The following is a 20,815-nucleotide window of genomic DNA, read 5'->3' as shown; positions in this document are numbered from 1 at the left end:
CGAGAAGGTGACTATACAAGGGAGCCTCGACCAGTGCGGCATCGCAAACAAAATGCAGCCCCTGCGCCAGCTGGTCCAACAGCTTCCCCAGAGCAAGAGGGACATGCCACACGCCAAGTCACGGTGTTGGGACTCCACCCATAAGGTAGTGTCTGCGTGGCCAGGGAGCAAAGAGCGCAGGCCACAACCCACGCCATCCTATCCCCTAGGCCCTTAAAGGACGGGGATTCCTCCACCGGAACAACGGTAGTCCCATTCAGCTAGAGACCGTACGTCCACCAAAGGAGGAAACCGTCCTCTGTACCAGAGACTCCCCAAAAAGGGGCAACAGCTAACGGCCGCTTAGACAACCCAGGGGAACGTCTCAGACGGTCCCCTCCTACATGAACAGCCAGCAAAATGAGCAGCTCCGGCAGGCATGCGAGTGCCAGATGCCACCTGCGCCCCCCAAATCGCACGGTACCACGCACCGAAAACAGCCAGTGCGTCCACCAGCGCCTGTCGCGGCAGGGGAGGTGGAAACGTCATCATCCGAGGAGACAGGGCGCGAGGTAACAGACAAGGCAGGGAGGCCCATGTCAGGCCCACGTCTGCGGCGGCTGAGCCAGACTCAAACATCAGATATGGCAGGGGTAGGCGGAAAAACGTCTCAGCGCACCTACCACCAGCCCCCGAGCCCAAATGTGTCCCGAACTGCCAAAAAGGCATCGACGGACAGCGGAGATCCAGAAGGCCCTGCTCACGGATATAGAAATACGGGACAACTTAGGGAACAGTGACCATAGGTCAATTGGTTTCAGTATTAATTACAGTAATAGGAAACACAAGGGTAATATAAGGACACTGAATTTCAAAAGAGCCAATTTCCCTAAACTGCGCTCGCTGCTAGAAAATATCAAATGGGATAGAACCCTGGGAACAAAGAACACGGAGGAAAAATGGGAGTGCTTCAAGAGCATACTTAACAAGGGGGTGGGCCAGTACATTCCACAGGGAAATAAATTTAAAAGAGCAAAACTAAACCCTGGGTGGCTAAACTCCAACATAAAAATGTATATTAGAGCTAAAGAAAAGGCCTTCAAAAAATACAAGACTGAGGGGTCATTGGCAGCATTTAAGCACTACAAAGAGTGTAATAAGAAATGTAAAGACAAAATCAGGGCGGCTAAAATAGAACACGAGAGACATATAGCGGAGGAGAGTAAAAAGAACCCCAAGAAGTTCTTTACGTATATAAACAGTAAGAAAGCGAGGCCAGAACACATTGGCCCCATAAAAGATGATAAAGGAAAAATGGCCACTGAGGACAGAGAAAAGGCGGAAGTGTTAAATAATTTCTTTTCTTCAGTCTTCACAAAGGAATCGGGGGGCTACACGAACCCCGCTTGTAAGGCCGAACTAAATAATACACCTCAGGAAGTGCCGCCATGGCTAACAGAGGATAGACTTAGAGCTAAACTAGAGAAACTTAACATAAATAAATCCCCGGGACCGGATGGCTTGCACCCAAGGGTTCTTAATGAGCTCAGCCAGGTGATTGCCAGACCATTATTCTTGATCTTTAAGGATAGTTTACAGACAGGTATGGTGCCAGCTGATTGGAAAAAAGCCAACGTGGTACCAATATTTAAAAAGGGGCCGAGATGTATCCCGGGTAACTATAGGCCGGTCAGCCTAACATCAGTAGTCTGCAAAATTTTGGAGGGGATGATAAGGGACCACATACAAGACTTTAGTAATGAAAACGGTATTATAAGTAGTAATCAGCATGGATTCATGAAAAATCGTTCATGCCAAACCAATCTATTAACCTTCTACGATGAAGTGAGCTGCCACTTAGATAAAGGTAAGCCTGTGGATGTGGTGTATCTGGACTTTGCAAAGGCCTTTGACACTGTTCCCCACAAACGCTTACTGTACAAACTAAGGAAGATAGGTATGGACCATAAGGTGAGTACCTGGATAGAGAACTGGCTCCAGGGGAGAGTCCAGAGGGTGGTGATTAATGGGGAGTACTCCGATTGGGCGGGTGTGGATAGTGGGGTCCCCCAGGGTTCTGTCCTGGGACCAATCCTGTTTAATTTATTCATAAATGATCTAGAGGAGGGGATATCTAGTACAATCTCAGTATTTGCAGATACTAAATTAGGCATGCCAATATCTTCTATGCAGGATGTGGAAATCTTGCAAGCAGACCTGAACAAAATAACGGGGTGGGCAACTACATGGCAGATGAGATTTAATGTAGAAAAATGTAAAGTAATGCACTTGGGGGCCAGAAACCAGAAAGCAAGCTACTCACTAGGGGGGGAACCTCTGGGTGAGTCTAGGATGGAAAGGGACCTGGGGGTACTGGTAGACAACAGGCTTGGAAGTGGCATGCAATGCCAAGCCGCTGCAAGCAAAGCCAACAGAATACTGGGTTGTATAAAAAAGGGGATTCACTCCAGAAATAAAGAGATTATTCTTCCACTCTACAAGACTCTGGTCCGGCCACATCTGGAGTATGCTGTCCAGTTCTGGGCACCGGTCCTCAGGAAGGATGTGCTGGAACTGGAGAAAGTCCAGAGAAGGGCAACAAAAATAATTAGGGGAATGGAGGACATCAGCTATGAGGAAAGACTACAAGCACTGAACCTATTCTCTCTGGAGAAGAGACGATTGAGGGGGGATACGATATCAATGTACAAATACTGTACTGGCGACCCTAGCATAAGGAACAAACTATTCAGAGAAAGGAGATACAATAAGACACGTGGCCACTCACTAAAACTTGAGGAAAGGCGGTTTAACCTTAAAGTGCGTAAGGGGTTCTTCACTGTAAGATCGGTAAGTATGTGGAATTCTCTTCCGCAAGCAGTCGTATCAGCTGGGAGCATTGATAGTTTCAAAAAACTATTGGATGGACACCTTAAGACCACAACATACAGGGGTATACAATGTACGGTTAAAAGCAAACACACACACAAACATCATAGGTTGAACTGGATGGACTTGTGTCTTTTTTCAGCCTCACTAACTATGTAACTATGTAATGAACCTGAGGAACCTGCCAGCACCTTTTTAAAAAAAAAAAAAAAAAAAATGAAAGATACTTTTTTTTCTTGGTTAACGGCCCCACAGCACTACAGCGCCCCCCCCCCCCCCGGAGGTCAGATACACGCCAACGGACCCCCACAGAGAGGGAGAGACCACCCTCAAGACTCGTTGTCCTTCAGGCACTCCCACTGGCCTTCACAGCAAAAAATCTACAGCAAAATGGACGAAAACGGGTGTACCAAGGTGGCCGCCTCCATGGAAGCAGACAGAGGCTACCACAAAATGGCGACCCCGTCCGAAAATCGCAGTAATCGGGGCCCATTGACAAAAGCACTCCCCTGGCTTCCCATGCGGCCTGCACACTAGGCCCCAGGCTCGGGTAGGCCTAAACAGTACCCCACTTGGGGGGGTGGGTCACAATAGGACAGAGGGAAACCCAGGAGTGTGAGGGTCCGACCGTCCAAGGGAGAGGGCCCGCGTCCACCCCAAAATCCGCCAGGGGGGGACATTTACGCACCATCTCTTGACAGGACCCATGCCAACAGAGTAGGGGGGCTGTCAGCCAAATAGGAAAGCTGCGACATCAGCCTAGACCCCGTCGTGTGCCTCCTGGGGAGACGTTTAACTCGCGGGGCCAGTCTCCGTCCAGGGGGACTAGGTGGCGGCCGACCAAGCGCGGAGCTAGAGCCTGCACACGCTCGTTAGCTGGTTGGGGTGACCACTGGATCTCAACATCCAGCCCGTCGCCTAGATCCAGCATAATTGCTTGTAGATCTCACAGGAACAATCCGGAGAAAAAAGCTAGCTAAAAAAATTATCTAAAAAGGCTTGCCAGGACCGGAAATCCCAGCAAGGTACTTAGGTCCTTACTAAGCAGAAAAAAAACTGAAATCCTACGTACGAAGAGAGAGGGTGTACCCTCCAGGACTGCCCATAGGCGTAGCCAGAACTTTTTTTTCTGCCTAGTGTCCTACTCCTGTAGGGGGCAGTATAACCCTACTGATATGAATCAGAGAGAACTGCATCCGTCAAAGAACGAGAAAAAACGTTTTGAAAGAAAAATGCATAAATAAAAAAGTTACCTACAGTAAAAATAGCTTAAGCAGCACAATGGTGTAGAGTTAGCACTTCTGCAAGGCAGCACCAGAATCCTCAACTTGAATTGCCCAGATGCAGTCCAAGCTCCCATAGCGAAGGCACTGCTCAGGACTGATATTTTTACAGCAATTATAAGATGCAGAATAGTGCCAAGCCACACAGATATGATCATTGTTATTGTGCTTCACACATCAGTCCCCCCCCCCATCCAGAAAAATATACCTCATTTCCATGAACCACATTTGTTCTTCTTCTAAATATCTCTGCACTGCCTGTCTATGCTCCCATCTGCGCCAAATTCTTTCCTCTTCCATCTTCCAAGGTCGATTGCTCGGCTTCTCTTCTACTGAAAGGCGTGGGTTCACTTTTTTCTTAAAAACAAAAAATATTTCATAGGTTTAGTAGAAATAGGCTATGATAGTATATCACACAAGTGAAGAAAAATTTGAAGGGGAATTCCACATATACGATTCCACAGAGGGAGCAGTGATCAAATTCACACGGAGGAAAAAACTGAATTTTTGTAAAATCTTACCTGTAAAATTCCGTTCTCCAAGTCATCACTATTGGGTATTGACTTCCTATCCGTAGGAATAGCTAGGCATATAGACTTAGTCAAAAGACAAAAGGCATTAGCATATACACACCAATGGGGGCTGTCCCATCTGGTCAATACCCCCCCCCCTGCATCACCACTCCCAACTCAGTTTGGTAGCATAGCAGTAGGTAATAAGAACCCCAAAAGAGGGGAGGGGGCGGCGACTGTCGGAGGACTCAGAGAAAGGAATTTTACAGGTAAGATTTTACAAAAATTCCGTTTTCTCTTACGTCCTCCGACAGTCGCCGCCTCCTCTAAGTCATCACTATTGGGATGTCCCAAAGCAGTATAGACATGAGGGGTGGGAGACGCAACCGTAGAAAAGGCAACGCAGTACCCACATCAGAGAAAGGAATCTTGCATGCACTGTAAGAGAATAAGTAAATCAAGTCGCGCTAAATATAATTGATGGAGATATAAAGTCCACAAAAAGTCCAAAAATTATTGTTGATAAATTCCAGGACCAAGCTCCCTTAAGGGTATATGCTTACCAAATTGAGGTAAGGAAAAGGCAGTCTCACTACGTGGAATCGTGTCACCTTGACAGTAGATCCAGGCCTCTATGATCGATTAACTCAGTGGTCGTTGGATCATGAAAGCAAATAAAAACCGCAATAGCGTAAAACCCAACACACAAAAATTATTTGTGACTGACACCACAGTGTTGATGGAATGAGGGGTTTGAATGTGAAATAACCTCCACCAAAGTGATAATTGATTCTAATAATTTGAAGTGGAGAACTAAACCATGCAAAAGGAATATAAGGGGGGAATAGAGATAAATACCCCTTACCAGAAAAAGTTAAGGGTTAACACCTTAAATGATTATAATGTGCATCGGCTGGAGTCGCCTCTTACCGAACAGAAATTAAATAGTAGCAAATGTGAAGGAAGACACTGGAAAGGAGAATATCGTGCTATACCACCACCAGCTGGATTCGCCTCTTACCCTGTAAAGATAAAGGCTATCCAAAGTGTGCCAAAACAAAATCTGGTGTACCACTCAGGGGCCAGTATTAATTCACACCAGTGGGAGTCGCCTCTTACCGCATGGAGATTAAATCCAAGCCTGTAGAGTACACCAAATATCCAAGGAACCGACCCTTGATCACATATGAATGATATCCAAGCCTATGTGGTGAACGAACATCCAGGGAATCCGACCAATGGTCTGCAGTACTGGGTCCCAGGTGTTTCAAGTAGTGCGGGTGTTCAAAAACATATGAAGAGAAAGGCTCCCATAGCGTAAAACCATTAAAAGAATTTATTTATAAAAGCAAGTTCACTTACAGAAAACCAGGAATGGGTGAGCAAAAAGTAGTTGCCGCCGGACGGACGGCTCCGCTCGTCCGCACTCTCCGGTCGCAATCCGATGACGTCAGTACGCCATGCCCTGACGACGTTTCGTCACAGATGACGTTTTCAAAGGTTCTGTAAGAGAACCAACTGGGCAACAGAAAAAAACAATGCTCAACAGGAGCAACAGCCCAGGAAAGCAAATGCCAACAGCCAGGGACCCATAGAAAAAATTCAAGGGACCATCATGGCACAGCCGCACTGAGAACTTTGCAGCCAAAAGAAGCATCAGCTGATGCCAGAACGTCTACTTTGTAGAACTTGGAAAAAGTGTGCACCGACGACTAAGTCGCCGCCTTGCACACCTGGGCCACCGAGGCCCGATGCCAATAGGCGCAGGAAGTACTCAAAAGACCTGGGAGAGTGCGCCTTAACAGGGAAGGGCGGAACCAGTTCCTTCAAGGCGTAAGCCTGTTCAATGGTCTGTCTGATCCATTTGGCAATAGTCACTGCGGACGCAGCCATGCCCTTCCGAGGTCCCTCAGGAAGGACAAAGAGGGAATCCGTCTTCCGAAAGGATTCCCAAGACGACAGGTAAACCCTGATCGCCCTGACAACATCCAAGGAATGCAAAGCAATCTCCTTTGGATGTTTAGGCTTCGTACAAAGCGAAGGCAGGACAATGTCCTCATTAAGGTGAAATTCAGAGATCACCTTGGGAAGGAAGGATGGGGGTGGTCGCAAAACCACCTTATCCCTGTGAATGATCAAGTAAGGGGAGCGGCAAGACAACGCCGCCAGCTCCGACACCCTGCGAGCCGAAGTGATCGCCACCAGAAAGGCAACCATTTACGACAGCAGAGGCAACGATATCTCCCTGATATTTTCAAAGGGAGCACGCTGCAACGCAGACAGAACCAAGTTCAAGTCCCACGGAGGTAAGGGCTCCTTTCTGGGAGGAGCCAAATGTCTCACACCTTGAATGAAAGTGCGCACTAAGGAATGAGACGCCACAGGGCGTTGGAAAAGGACAGCCAGTGCGGACACCTGGCCCTTTATCGTGGCCAGCGCCAGGCGCTGGTCCACTCCAGACTGGAGGAAAGCCAAGATTCTCGACACCGGGTAAGAACGAGGGGAGAACCCCCTGGACTCACACCAGGTGAAATAAGCTTTCCAGGTATGGTGATAGATCTTACCAGAGGAGGATTTCCTAGCCTTGATCAGGGTAGGGATAACCTCAGGGGATAGACCCTTGTCCATCAAGACCTGGGTCTCAACAGCCAGGCCGTTAAAGCCAGCGACTGTAAAGCAGGATGGAATATCGGACCCTGAGACAGGAGATCTTCCCGCAGAGGAAGGCGTCACGGAGGTGCCACTGCCAGGTGAACAACGTCGGCGTACCAGGACCGGCGTGGCCAGTCTGATGCCACCAAAATCACCATGTGCGGTTCCGAGGCCAATCTGCGAAGAAACCGGGATAGTAACTGAATCGGAGGAAAGGCGTACATCAGACGATACTGATGCCAAGTGGCCACCAACGCATCCGAGGCGTCCGCCAACGGATCGCGCGTTCTTGCCACGAAGATTTCCACCTTTCAGTTAGCCGGGATGCGAACAGATCCACATCTGGGGATCCCCATTTCGCACACAGCATCTGAAAGACCTCCGGGTGAAGGGACCATTCCCCCTGGTCCAGGGTCTGGCGGCTCAGATAGTCGGCCTGCCAATTTTCCACACCCGGAATGTGAACTGCCGAGATCGCCGGGACATGAGTCTCGGCCCAAGACAGAATGTCGGTCACCTCCCGGGCCGCACGAGCACTCCTGGTGCCCCCCTGGTGGTTGATGTAAGCCAACGCGGTAGCATTGTCCGTCTGTACACGAACAGGTAGGTCCTGGAGACGATCTGACCACTGGAAGAGACACAGTTTTATCGCTCGTAGTTCCAGCACATTTTCTGGAGGGAGGACTCCTCCTCCGCCCAAGTGCCCTGGGCAGACAGGTTGCCCAGGACTCCACCCCAGCCCGACAGGCTGACATCCGTGGCAACCACTGTCCACACCAACGGACGGAAGGACTTGCCTTCCGCCACCGACGGGGACTGGATCCACCATAGAAGAGCCAATCAGGTCTGGCGACTCAGGGAGACCTCCAGATCCAAGGACTGAGGAAGTCTGTCCCACCTGGCCAGGATCTCCGTCTGGAGAGCCTGCGTGTGGAACTGAGCAAAGGGTATAGCCTCGAAGGCCGACACCATCAACCCAAAGGCCCCGCATGCAGGTCCTGAATGACGAGGACGGGCTGCCCCTGAGGGACCCGATCACATCCCGCAAAGACCGGAGCTTGTCCTTCGGCAAGAACACCTTTGCCTGAGCAGAGCCCAGAATCATTCCCATATAGGGAATAGGACGCACTTTGCCCCCCTTCCCGGGCACCACGAACAGATTGGAACAAAATCCCCGAAACCTGTCCCGATGAGGTACCGGGACAATCACCCCCTGAGCAAGAAGGTCCTACACCGCTTGATGCAGGTCCTGCTGACGCCCAGGAGGCAAGCAAAGCTTCGAGGGAAAGAATCTGCCCGCCAGCCGGGAAGGAATTCGATCACGTCTCCTGATCGAATGATTTCCTGAACCCCCCTGTCCGATATCCGGATCAACCAAGGTTGGAGGAAACCGCGCAAGCGTCCCCCCACCCCTGAAACGGGTGAGGGCGTCCCTTCAGTCAGAGTCGGACTGACCCGCCGAGTCGGCATTGCCCGACTCCTGCTCGCCCTCCCAGGGCTTCTGCTGACTGCCCTGGGCCTTGAAGGGCTTACCCTCGGATCGGTTCCGAAAGGACCCCTGATTGGATCTAGGCGCAGAACCCCGCTTGTCACGAAAGGACTTGTTCTTCGGGTTCTGGGGCAGCATAGTGCTCTTGCCCTCTGTGACGCCTTTCACCAGGGTGTCCAACGCCTCGCCAAAAAGGCGAGAGCCAACATAAGGAAAATCAGCGACTGTTTTCCGTGAGGATTGGTCAGCCGACCAGCTCTTTAGCCATATCAGTCGCCGGTTAAGCACCGCGACACTAGAGAGGCGTGCTACTAAAGGGGCCTCATTCAAGGCCGCATCACACAGATACATGATTCCCTGATGGCTTTGATCCACCATTTCCAGCCGGGCAGGCGGAACACCATCAGACACGAGGTTGCTCCTAAGCACCGTAGTCCAATCAGCCACCGCCTGGGCCACCAAAACGGACGCGAAAATGGGTTTGAGTAACGAACCCGCCACCGTATAGGAATGGCGCGCCAGAGACTCCAACCGCCGCTCCGTGGGATCCCGGAAAACCGGGGTATCCTCAGTAGGCACCAAGGTAGCCTTGTTCAGCACGGCCACAGTGTGATCTACCTGTGGAGGCACACACCATCGTGATTCCGTAGCCGGTGCAAATGGATAAAGCAACTTGAACCGACTAGGCACCAAGAATGGGAGTTTTAACGTGCGCCACACTTCATTAACAGTGTAATGAAATTCCGCCGTGCAGAGGAAAACCTGCGCAGACTTGCGGGTTCTACGTGTCCCAAAAGAGGACACAACTCCCGGAGGACTGGGCTCATCCTCCAAATGTAAGGTTTCTTTAACAGAAACAATTAACTCATCCATGGTAGCCCGTTCTTCAGGCGACCCCGGGGAGGATGTATCCACACCCTCCACCTCAGCCTCCCCCTCGACCCCGGGGGGTCCAGGGATGAGCGGGACCCTGAAAAGGGCACGCTCGCAGCAGTAGCCATATCCCCTTCTGAATCAGAAGAAAGAGACAATCTGGGCCTCTTTTTTGCAGCACGTTCAGCCATCAGCATTTCCACATTTGCCACAAAAGTCGCTACTACAGCGGCCAAATCAGGTCGCAGCGGAGCCACAGGAGAACTGGGGCCCCCCACTAAAGCTGGAGGAAACTTGCTTTCCTGAGAATCCATGGCTCAAGTTATCAGAATAAAATACAGTGCAAAAAATGATGTACTGTCCCCTTTAAGAGCGCTGCGGTGTGTGCAGCCCACCGCTACTGTCACAGCTATGAAAGACCCCCAAAGGAGAAAACAAACAGCCAGAAGCGATATACAGAGGGAAATTGAGACTGATAACCTGCAGAGCCCGCAGAGCGTTGCTACCAGTGTCCTCGCTGCTGATGGAAAGGAAATGCTGCTGGAGAGGGCTGGACTAAAAGCCAGACCCCGGGAAAATGGCTGCCCCATAGGAAAGGACCGCCCACAAAATGGTGGCTAATGGCGCCAAAATGACATGTACAATCGCCCCCAAAGGAGCTATACACGTGTGCCCACAGTAAAGTGAATCTTCGCCGCTGCGGTCGCCGCACAAGCATAAAACGTCTGCACCCCCAAACATGCACCTAAGGTGACACAGGGACAGGGACCCCCGGCAACCATACAGATCTGCACAAGCGAACCCCACAGGGATCGCACAGGGAGTCACACAGGCACAGACATGGGGACACACAGCAACACAGACTGCCACCCCAGACAGAGGCCCCACACAGAAAAGTACTTACCTGTCCCCGATGGCGTGGGGGAGCCTCTATGCACGGATAAACCTCTGTCCTCATCTGACAGGGAGTGCCGTGAGCCAGGGACATGACGCTGCAGCACCGCAGACGAGTCCTGTGAGGTAGCCACCTCACGGCTGCATCCCTGCAGCGAACAGGGATGGGTCGGTCTTAATGCCAGGGCGAACCATAGCTGAACGCTCGATGGCGGGCTGGGGGTCCATCTGACCCTCTATGCCCTGGAAAACCAGGGCGGTCAGTCCGAATCCCAGCACCGCATGATCCATCTTCATCCGAAGAGAAGACTAACACTAGAGCTGACAAAATAAACAGCTAGTAAAGTAAGAGAAAAAACTGACATTTTCAAAGAAAAAAAAAAAAAAAAAAAAAAAAGGAGTAGGAAGGCTGAGACTGAAGCCCCAGCACAAGGTAAGCCTGACTATTCCTGACGCTAGGCAAAGTAAAACTGAGTTGGGAGTGGTGATGCAGGGGGGGTATTGACCAGATGGGACAGCCCCCATGGGTGTGTATATGCTAATGCCTTTTGTCTTTTGACTAAGTCTATATGCCTAGCTATTCCTACGGATAGGAAGTCATTACCCAATAGTGATGACTTAGAGGAGGCGGCGACTGTCAGAGGACGTAAGAGAAACTGGATTTTCTTAAGAACTTACCGTAAAATCCTTTTCTCTTCAGAGGCCATTTGGTTATGCTCCTCAATTCAGGGACAGACACTAGGCAGGAAAAAAGTTTAACCACGCCTATGGAGCTGTCCCTGCAGGCATAACCCCACACACTCTGCTATCAGCAATCAGTTTAGTTGTAAGCAGCGTTTAGAAAAAAACCCCATTCACTCAGAAGTAGAGGGACGGGTGCTGCGTCTGTGGATGAGAAAATAACTTTACGGTAAATTCTTACAAAAATCCAGTTTTCTCCATCGTTCATCGACAGATGCAGCTCCATCTCTTCAGAGACCATTGGGATGTCCCAAAGCAGTATATTCATGAGGGGTGGGAAGACGCAAAAATTCTTGTACTTTCCATTAAATTGTTTTATTAAAACCCATTGAAGGACACAAGAAGTCATACTGTCGGGTTAAACTGCCACCTGCAGGCAGATTAAACACTGGCAAACAAAAATATGTAGGCCAGTCTAGGATAACCCTCCTAAACAGGCAAAAAATTTGGGGGCGCATACCCATGTATTTCTAAAGCTGCTGCAGCTATGAACCAAAAGACATGTATATTAAAAAAGAATAGCGCGCAAATGCAAAAGAAATAACTACCAAATCTGAAGACAATCCATAAATAAAAATGGGGGTTTGGTCCCACCATATGGCCATATCGTGCTCAAGCCCACTACTGCGTCAAAGTACCCCATTATCAGTGGGTCCTACACTATCCATGAAAAAGATGAATCCAGCCTTTCTGACCCTTGGAGATAATACTCCTTGCTGGGAAGGATGTGCAAATGCACTACAGGGGACTCCTCCTATATCCACTTGATACACCTGTACTCAATCAGTGTCCACCATCAAGTGGATATAGGAGGAGTCCCCTGTAGTGCATTTGCACATCCTTCCCAGCAAGGAGTATTATCTCCAAGGGTTAGAAAGGCTGGATTCATCTCTTTTTCATGGATAGTGTAGGACCCACTGATAATGGGGTACTTTGACGCAGTAGTGGGCTTGAGCACGATATGGCCATATGGTGGGACCAAACCCCCATTTTTATTTATGGATTGTCTTCAGATTTGGTAGTTATTTCTTTTGCATTTGCGCGCTATTCTTTTTTAATATAGGATAACCCTCATGTTTGGCGCTGCAATTCTGCTGGTGGCCACTAGAGGCAGAGGAGAGCACCACGTGGAGAGGAGGGAGAAGCTGTGATTGCTGTGAAGGGAAACAGACATCGGGGAACAGCTGAGGGAGACTCGACAGAAGCCAGTAACTGAAGGGTGACTGCCAACGCAACGTGACCGAAACCAGGCGGCGGGGACAGTACTGCAGGCGTGCAGGGACTGACTGACAGGACAGGAGACAGCAGAAACGTGAGTGTGCTGAATCAGCTGTTTGGCTGAGTGAGGGGGATCACACATACTGCGTGTAGTAAGACTGACAGGAGGCGGCTGCAGGATCTTCCAACAGACAAGGACAGACCAGGACAGAAGCAGTAGATCTGACAGTACCTCGATACCTGCAAGTACCTGGGACCACCGAACGGCGGCAGCGGCGGAGGACCGCCAGGGGGGCTGAAGGACTGGGAGTGAGCTGGTGACCCGGAACAGCAGCACGTGAGTAGGTGACCGATCAGCTATTTGGCAGCTGGTGGGTAGGGGAACCAGAGGGGAATAGCTAGGGACGGTGACTGACGGCTGTGCGACTGACCGGGCTGTGCGACTGACCAGGCTGTGCGATTGCGAGTGTCGTGCGACTGAGTGTCGAGTGTAGCGGAGTACCAGAGGGTGAGAACTGAGAAGGTAGAGTTAGGAAGCCAGGAAACAGCCACACAAGACAGACTTTAATTACTAAATCCCCATTAGATTAGATTAGTAGGTACAATGCCCGGCGGGTGTGGAGATGCGACTCGGTGTACATCTTGTGATATGTATGCGTTCCTCGATCATGCGATCAAGGGCAAATACAAATGTGCAAAATGTAGGCATGTTGCTTCCCTGGAAGCTCAGGTCCTGAATCTAGGGAGGCAGCTGGCAACACGGAGCCAAATGTCCATACCGAAGGAGAGCCAGATCGTACCAGTCAGGCGCAGGCAGGGGCCTGCACAGAGGTGGGCAGAGTATTGGAGGTGCAGGCATCAGAGCAGAGTAGAGGGGTGACAGTTAGGAGGGGTAGAAGGGGACAAGGCAAGGAGGCTGGTCCCGGACTGGAGCACCCCAATAGATACGCCCCGTTGCGTGATGTTGGGGAAACCAGTCAGGGACCAGCATTGCTGGAGCAGAGCGACGTCCCTAGCTGCCAGGGGAATAACTCCTCCATTGAGGCCGGGAGAAAGGGAAAGGAAAGACAGGGGCTGGTGGTAGGGGACTCAATTATTAGAAGGACAGACAGTGCAGGACAGACAGTGCAATCTGCCACAAAGACCGTGAGCGCCGAACAGTCTGTTTACCGGGCGATCGGGTTCCGCACATCACGGATCGGGTGGACAGATTATTGGGTGGGGCTGGGGAAGACCCAGTTTTCATGGTACACGTGGGTACCAATGACATAGGCAGAGGAAGATGGAGAGTCCTAAATGATTTCAGGGACTTGGGAGCCAAGTTGAGGACTAGGACCGCCAAGGTAGTATTTTCAGAAATACTATCTGTACCTCGAGCCCCACCAGAGAGGCAGCGGGAGATTAGGGAAGTTAACAAGTGGCTGAGGAGCTGGTGTAGTAAGGAGGGTTTTGGGTTCCTGGAAAACTGGGCCGACTTCTCGGCCACCAGCTCTTTGGTAGGGACGGATTGCACCTAAATGGGGAGGGTGCAACCGTACTGGGTGAGAAGATGGCCGAAAAGTTAGAGGGGCTTTTAAACTAGGTGATGGGGGGAGGGTACAGATGTAGAATTAGCCAGTGGACAGCAAGATTCAGAGGGCAGAAATGGGGGCATTAGCGGTCGGGTGTCCGGAGCTCCTAAACCCAGGGGGGGTATGGGGGAAAAAAAAAAAATCAAGAAAGCAGCCTAAAAACATCAAATGAGGATATATGTAACCGGTCAAAATTACGAGGCTTGTATACCAATGCCAGAAACCTGGCCAACAAGATGGGAGAGCTGGAGCTGTTGATGTTTGAGGACGACTTAGATTTTGTGGGGATAACCGAGACTTGGTTCGACAGCTCTCATGACTGGATGGCGACCATTCAGGGGTATTCCCTGTATCGCAGAGATAGAGAAGGTAAAAAAAGGGGAGAAGTATGTCTGTATATTAAGAACAGTATACAGGTAAATATGAGGGATGATAATAATGGAGCTATGGACTAGGCAGAATCCCTATGGGTAGAACTTCAAAGGGAAGGCACTGTGGGGAAGGTAATATTGGGCGTATGCTATAGGCCCCCCAACCTGAGGGAGGAGGGGGAGGCGGACCTCCTTTTACAGATAGGGTTGGCAGCAAGGATGGGAAATGTCATTACAATGAGGTACTTTAATTATCCATTATAATGAGGTACTTTAATTACTGGGCAGAAGGAACCACGCAGTCAGCCAAGGCTAGGCAGTTCCTAAATGTTTTGCAGGACAATTTCATGGGTCAGATGGTGAATGCACCGACAAAAAACAATGCGGTACTTGACCTACTGATTACCAACAATACAGACCTGATCACGGATATAGAAATATGGGACAACTTAGGAAACAGTGACCATAGGTCAATTAGTTTCAGTTTTAATTATAGTAATAGGAAACACAAGGGCAATATAAGGACACTGAATTTGAAAAGAGCCAATTTCCCAAAACTGCGCTCTCTGCTAGAAAATATCAAATGGGATAGAACCCTTCAAACCAAAGAACACGGAGGAAAAATGGGAGTGCTTCAAAAGCATACTTAACAAAGGGATTGACCAGTGTATTCCAAAGGGAAATAAATTTAAAAGAGCAAAACTAAACCCTGGGTGGCTAAACTCCAACATAAAAATGCATATTAATGCTAAAGGAAAGGCCTTCAAAAAATACAAGACTGAGGGATCATTGGCAGCATTTAAGCATTTCAAAGAGTGTAATAAGAAATGTAAAGACGAAATCAGGGCAGCTAAAATAGAACACAAGAGACATATAGCGGAAGAGAGTAAAAAGAACCCCAATAAATTCTTTAAGTGTATAAACAGTAAGAAAGCGAGGTCAGAACACATTGGCCCCATAAAAGATAAGGGAGTTTTGGCCAGAGAGGACAGGGAAAAGGCGGTAGTGTTAAATAATTTCTGCTCTTCAGTCTTCACAAAATAATTGGAGGGCTACTCTAACCCAGCTTGTAAGGCCAAACTAAACAACACACCTCAGGAAATACCGCCATGGCTAACAAAAGATAGACTTAGAACTAAACTAGAGAAACTTAACATGAATAAATCACCGGGACCGGATGGTTTGCACCCGAGGGATCTTAAAGAGCTCAGCCAGATGATTGCCAGACCATTATTCTTTATCTTTAAGGATAGATAACAGACGGGTATGGTGCCAGCTGAGTGGAAAAAAGCCAATGTGGTACCAATATTTAAAAAGGGGCCGAGATATATCCTGGGTAACTATAGGCCGGTCAGCTTAACATCAGTAGTCTGCAAGATTTTGGAGGGGATGTTAAGGGACCACATACAAGACTTTAGTAATGACAATGGTATTAGTAGTAATCAGCATGGATTCATGAAAAATCTTTCTTGCCAAACCAATCTATTAACCTTCTACGATGAAGTGAGCTGCCACCTAGATAAAGGTAAGCCTGTGGATGTGCTGTATGTGGACTTTGCAAAGGCCTTCAACACTGTTCCCCACAAACGCTTACTGTTCAAACTAAGGAAGGTAGGTATGAACCATAAGGTGAGTACCTGGATAGAGAACTGGCTCCAGGGGAGGTTGCAAAGGGTGGTGATTAATGGGGAGTACTCAGATTGGGCGGGTGTGAAAAGCAGGGTCCCCCAGGGTTCTGTCCTGGGGCCAATCCTGTTTAATTTATTCATAAATGATCTAGAGGAGGGGATCGAGTAAAATCTCAGAATTTGCGGATACTAAACTAAGCATGCCAATATCTTCTGGGCAGGATGTGGAAACCTTACAAGCGGACCTGAACAAAATAATGGGGTGGGCAACTACATGGCAGATGAGGTTTAATGTTGAAAAATGTAAACTAATGCACCTGGGTGCCAGAAACCAGAAAGCAAGCTACTCACTGGGGGGGACCTCTGGGTGAGTCTAGGATGGAAAAGGACCTGGGGGTACTGGTAGACAACAGGCTTGGCAGTGGCATGCAATGCCAAGCCGCTGCAAGCAAAGCCAACAGAATATTGGGATGTATAAAAAAGGGGATTCACTCCAGAAATAAAGAGATTATTCTCCCACTCTACAAGACTCTGGTCCGGCCACATCTGGAGTATGCTGTCCAGTTCTGGGCACCGGTCCTCAGGAAGGATGTGCTGGAACTAGAGAAAGTCCAGAGAAGGGCAACAAAAATAATTAGGGGAATGGAGGACATCAGCTATGAGGAAAGACTACAAGCACTGAACCTATTCTCTCTGGAGACGAGACGATTGAGGGGGGATATGATATCAATGTACAACTATTGTACTGGCAACCCTAGCATATGGAAAAAACTATTCAGAGAAAGGAAATACAATAAGACATGTGGCCACTCACTAAAACTAGAGGAAAGGCGGTTTAACCTTAAAATAAGCAGGGGGTTCTTCACTGTGAGAGCAGTAAGGATGTGGAATTCTCTTCCGCAAACAGTGGTATCAGCAGGGAGCATTGATAGTTTCAAAAAACTATTAGATGGGCACCTTAAAGACCACAACATACAGGGGTATACAATGTACGGTTAGCAGCAAACACACACACACATCATAGGTTGAACTGGATGGACTGGTGTCTTTTTTCAACCTCACTATGTAACTAGGTTTCCAGCATGTAGCAAGCAGTACCAGAGAAATATAGCAGAGAGGGGTGGGATCGACGTTCCTCAATGGACTCCGTTTTTTTTTGGTGTGTACAAAAATCCTTTTTTCCCCCTCATCTATTGATGGACACAGGAAGTCATACATTGTTGAGAAACCCAAACGCAGGCAAACTGAGTGATGAGCAACCACATACGGAAAAAAAAAAAAAAACACACAAACACTAAACAAACTCAATATTTGCAAAAATAAGAACTGCACTAGACTCTAGAATTGTATAAAAGTTTGTTCATGCCGGATGCATTGGGGCTATGCTGGAAAATATTTCCATAGCAGCCCCAATGCATAGACAAGGAAAGATTCATGTTTCTGATGTGTCGGTTCACATTGCATGCAGTACATTTCTTCAGTGTAGCAGGCTGCATTCCGAATTCACAATGTTTCTGCGGTTAATAGAACTTTATTGAAATTACACTCCTGACATTTTATTAAAGTTCTGTGGAAAAAAGGAAATTGCATCTCTCAGTGAACACCCTACGACAGTGCAATCAGACTTGTTAGTGTGAACAAGTCCTAAACTACTATGACCCGAAGCTTGCACCAAATAAGCCTGAACCACCCACCATGTAGGGAAAAGAACAAGACAAAATGGTAATATAGCATGGGAACAAGAGCTGATGCCAGAAGACAAGAATACTCACACAACCGAGGAAAACCCAAAACAGACTATAAAACATAGAACTGCTCAACTTAATTCAACCAGGAGATGAAAAAGAAACCACTATTTACCAAGAGGGAAGGACTCACAGCCTAAGGCCGGCCTGAGACGGTTCGAACCATGCGTGGGCAGGCAGAAAGTACTTTAAGTTATCGATCAACCAACAAACCATTATTGCAGCGCTGCGATGGTATTTAACCACCTTTTTCTGACACTTGTTGTTTACAAGTTAAAATCATATTTTTTTGCTAGAAAAATTATTAGAACCCCCCAAACATATATACATATATATTTTTTTGGAGATTGTTGCAATATAATAGTAAAGTTACCCCAATTTTTTCTATAATGTGACAGATAATGTTACGTTGAGTAAATAGTACAATATTAAAATATGCCCGGATGCAGCCAGTGGCGCACCTCCATCCCTCAATAACATAGAAAATTGCAAAGATTTGCCCTTGGGACTTTAAATGAGGTGCGACGCCCAATGATACAATGTAAAAAGCAAGTTTAATGGAACATACAATGTCAGCAAGTTAACACAGACATGTACCATATTAACCACTTTAGCCCCGGAGGATTTGGCTGCTCAGACAGAGCCCCTTTTTTTCAACTAGGCACTGCGTGGCTTTAACTGAAAATTGGGCGGTCATGCAATGCTGTACCCAAACGAAATTTATGTCCTTTTTTTCCCAAACAGAGCTTTCTTTTGGTGGTATTTGATTACCTCTGCGCTTTTTATTTTTTGCAATAAAAAAACAGCAAAAATTTTGAGAAAAAAAATGAAATTTTCAACTTTTGTTTTACAAAATATCGAATATACTCAATTTATGTCATATTTTGGCCAAAATGTATTTAGCTACCTGTCTGACAAAAAAAAAAAAAAAATCTCAAGGAGCATATTTTTATTGGTTTGCACCAAAAGTTATAGCGTTTACAAACTATAGTGTAAATCAGGCATGTCCAACCTGCGGCCCGGAGCCGCAGGCAATGCGGCCCATCGGCCGCGGAACTCCAGACAGTCTCCCGCAGTGTTGCCATCCGCTCGTTAATTTCCAGGCTGCCCGTAAATTTCCGTTACAGGTAGCGGTGCCCGTAAAAAAGATGGTCGGCGGGCCGACATTGTAAGTGCGCATGCGCCGTTTCCGATGCCTGCTTGTAGAAGCACGGCCTGGCAGGCGCATGTGCAGTTGCGTAATGGCGCCATTTTTAAATGAAATGCACAATCGTTTTCGGTGGCGCCTCACCGCCAAAGCAGAAAAGGAGGACTGGCTCGCAGCGAGGAAGATAGATACTCATCTGAATGAGAGGGACAATATTGCAGCCATAAAGGGGGCAGAGGTCGGAGGACACAGTGATGTGCCTGTGGAGGGGTGAAAAGGGGACAGCACAGAAGGACCCTGATGTTTAGAGGTAAGGGGGACATAGGAGGAAACTACCATGTCTATGCAGCCTCTGACCAGCTCCTGTACCATGACCGCAGCCTCTGACCCCCCTCTTGTACCATGACCGCAGCCTCTGACCAGCTCCTGTGCCATGACCGCAGCCTCTGACCAGCTCCTGTGACATGACCGCAGCCTCTGACCAGCTCCTGCGCCATGACCGCAGCCTCTGACCAGCTCCTGCGCTATGACCGCAGCCTCTGACCAGCTAACGCGCTATGACCGCAGCCTCTGACCAGCTAACGCGCCATGACCGCAGCCTCTGACCAGCTAACGCGCCATGACCGCAGCCTCTGACCAGCTCCTGCGCCATGACCGCGGCCTCTGACCCCCCTCTTGTACCATGACCGCAGCCTCTGACCAGCTCCTGTGTCATGACCCCAGCCTCTGACCAGCTCCTGTGCCATGACCCCAGCCTCTGACCAGCTCCTGTACCATGACCCCAGCCTCTGACCAGCTCCTGTACCATGACCCCAGCCTCTGACCAGCTCCTGTACCATGACCCCAGCCTCTGACCAGCTCCTGTACCATGACCCCAGCCTCTGACCCCCCTCTTGTACCATGACCGCAGCCTCTGACCCCCCTCTTGTACCATGACCGCAGCCTCTGACCCCCCTCTTGTACCATGACCGCAGCCTCTGATCCCCCTCCTGTACCATTACAGCAGCCTCTGACCCCCCTCCTGTACCATGACCGCAGCCTCTGACCCCCCTCCTGTACCATGACCGCAGCCTCCGACCCCCCTCCTGTACCATGACCGCAGCCTCCAACCAGCTCTTGTACCATGACCGCAGCCTCTGACCCCCCTCTTGTACCATGACCGCAGCCTCTGACCAGCTCCTGTGTCATGACCCCAGCCTCTGACCAGCTCCTGTACCATGACCCCAGCCTCTGACCAGCTCCTGTACCATGACCCCAGCCTCTGACCAGCTCCTGTACCATGACCCCAGCCTCTGACCAGCTCCTGTACCATGACCCCAGCCTCTGACCAGCTCCTGTGCTATGACCGCAGACTCTGACCAGCTCCTGTACCATGTCCACAACCTCTAACCATCTCAACAATTATCAAATCACTGAAGTGGGCATGGTGGTTAGAGTGTTCTCCTGTATACTGATTCCACTTCATTTGTTCATCCTCTAGTTGTGTTAAATTAGTGCGGGGGGGCGCGCGGTGGCGTTTTATTACTTATATACCTTAACTATAGTATATATTTTATATGCGGCCCGAAAAAAAATTCTCTACACTCAATGTGGCCCAGAGAAGCCAAAAAGGTTGGACACCCATGGTGTAAATACTGGAATTTATTACTTTCTGACTGCCTATCTCATTTCACTAAGTGCTAAAATGGCAGGGCAGTACAACCCCCCCCCCCCCCCCCAAATTACCACTTTGGAAACTAGACATCCTAAGGAATGTCCTGAGAGGCATGCTGAGCTCATTGAATAATACATTTTTTTTAACTTTAATGCACAAATACACTATA

General features: G+C 48.9%; 1 protein-coding gene across 1 annotated transcript in view; it reads right to left on the bottom strand.

Annotated features, from left to right (window-relative positions):
• ZFR2 (zinc finger RNA binding protein 2) overlaps positions 1-20,815 on the bottom strand; it is a gene marked incomplete at its 3' end in the record, with an annotated part of 435,737 nt that overhangs the window by 258,568 nt on the left and 156,354 nt on the right. Inside the window, exon 8 of the mRNA XM_082246780.1 lies at positions 4,360-4,508. Coding sequence (XP_082102906.1) covers positions 4,360-4,508 — 149 coding nt within the window. The remainder of the gene's footprint in view (positions 1-4,359; positions 4,509-20,815) is intronic.

This window comes from Pelophylax lessonae, assembly GCF_965119305.1.
Source record: "Pelophylax lessonae genome assembly, chromosome: 1".
Taxonomy (NCBI): Eukaryota; Metazoa; Chordata; class Amphibia; order Anura; family Ranidae; genus Pelophylax; species Pelophylax lessonae.
This window is presented reverse-complemented; position numbering and strand designations above follow the sequence as displayed.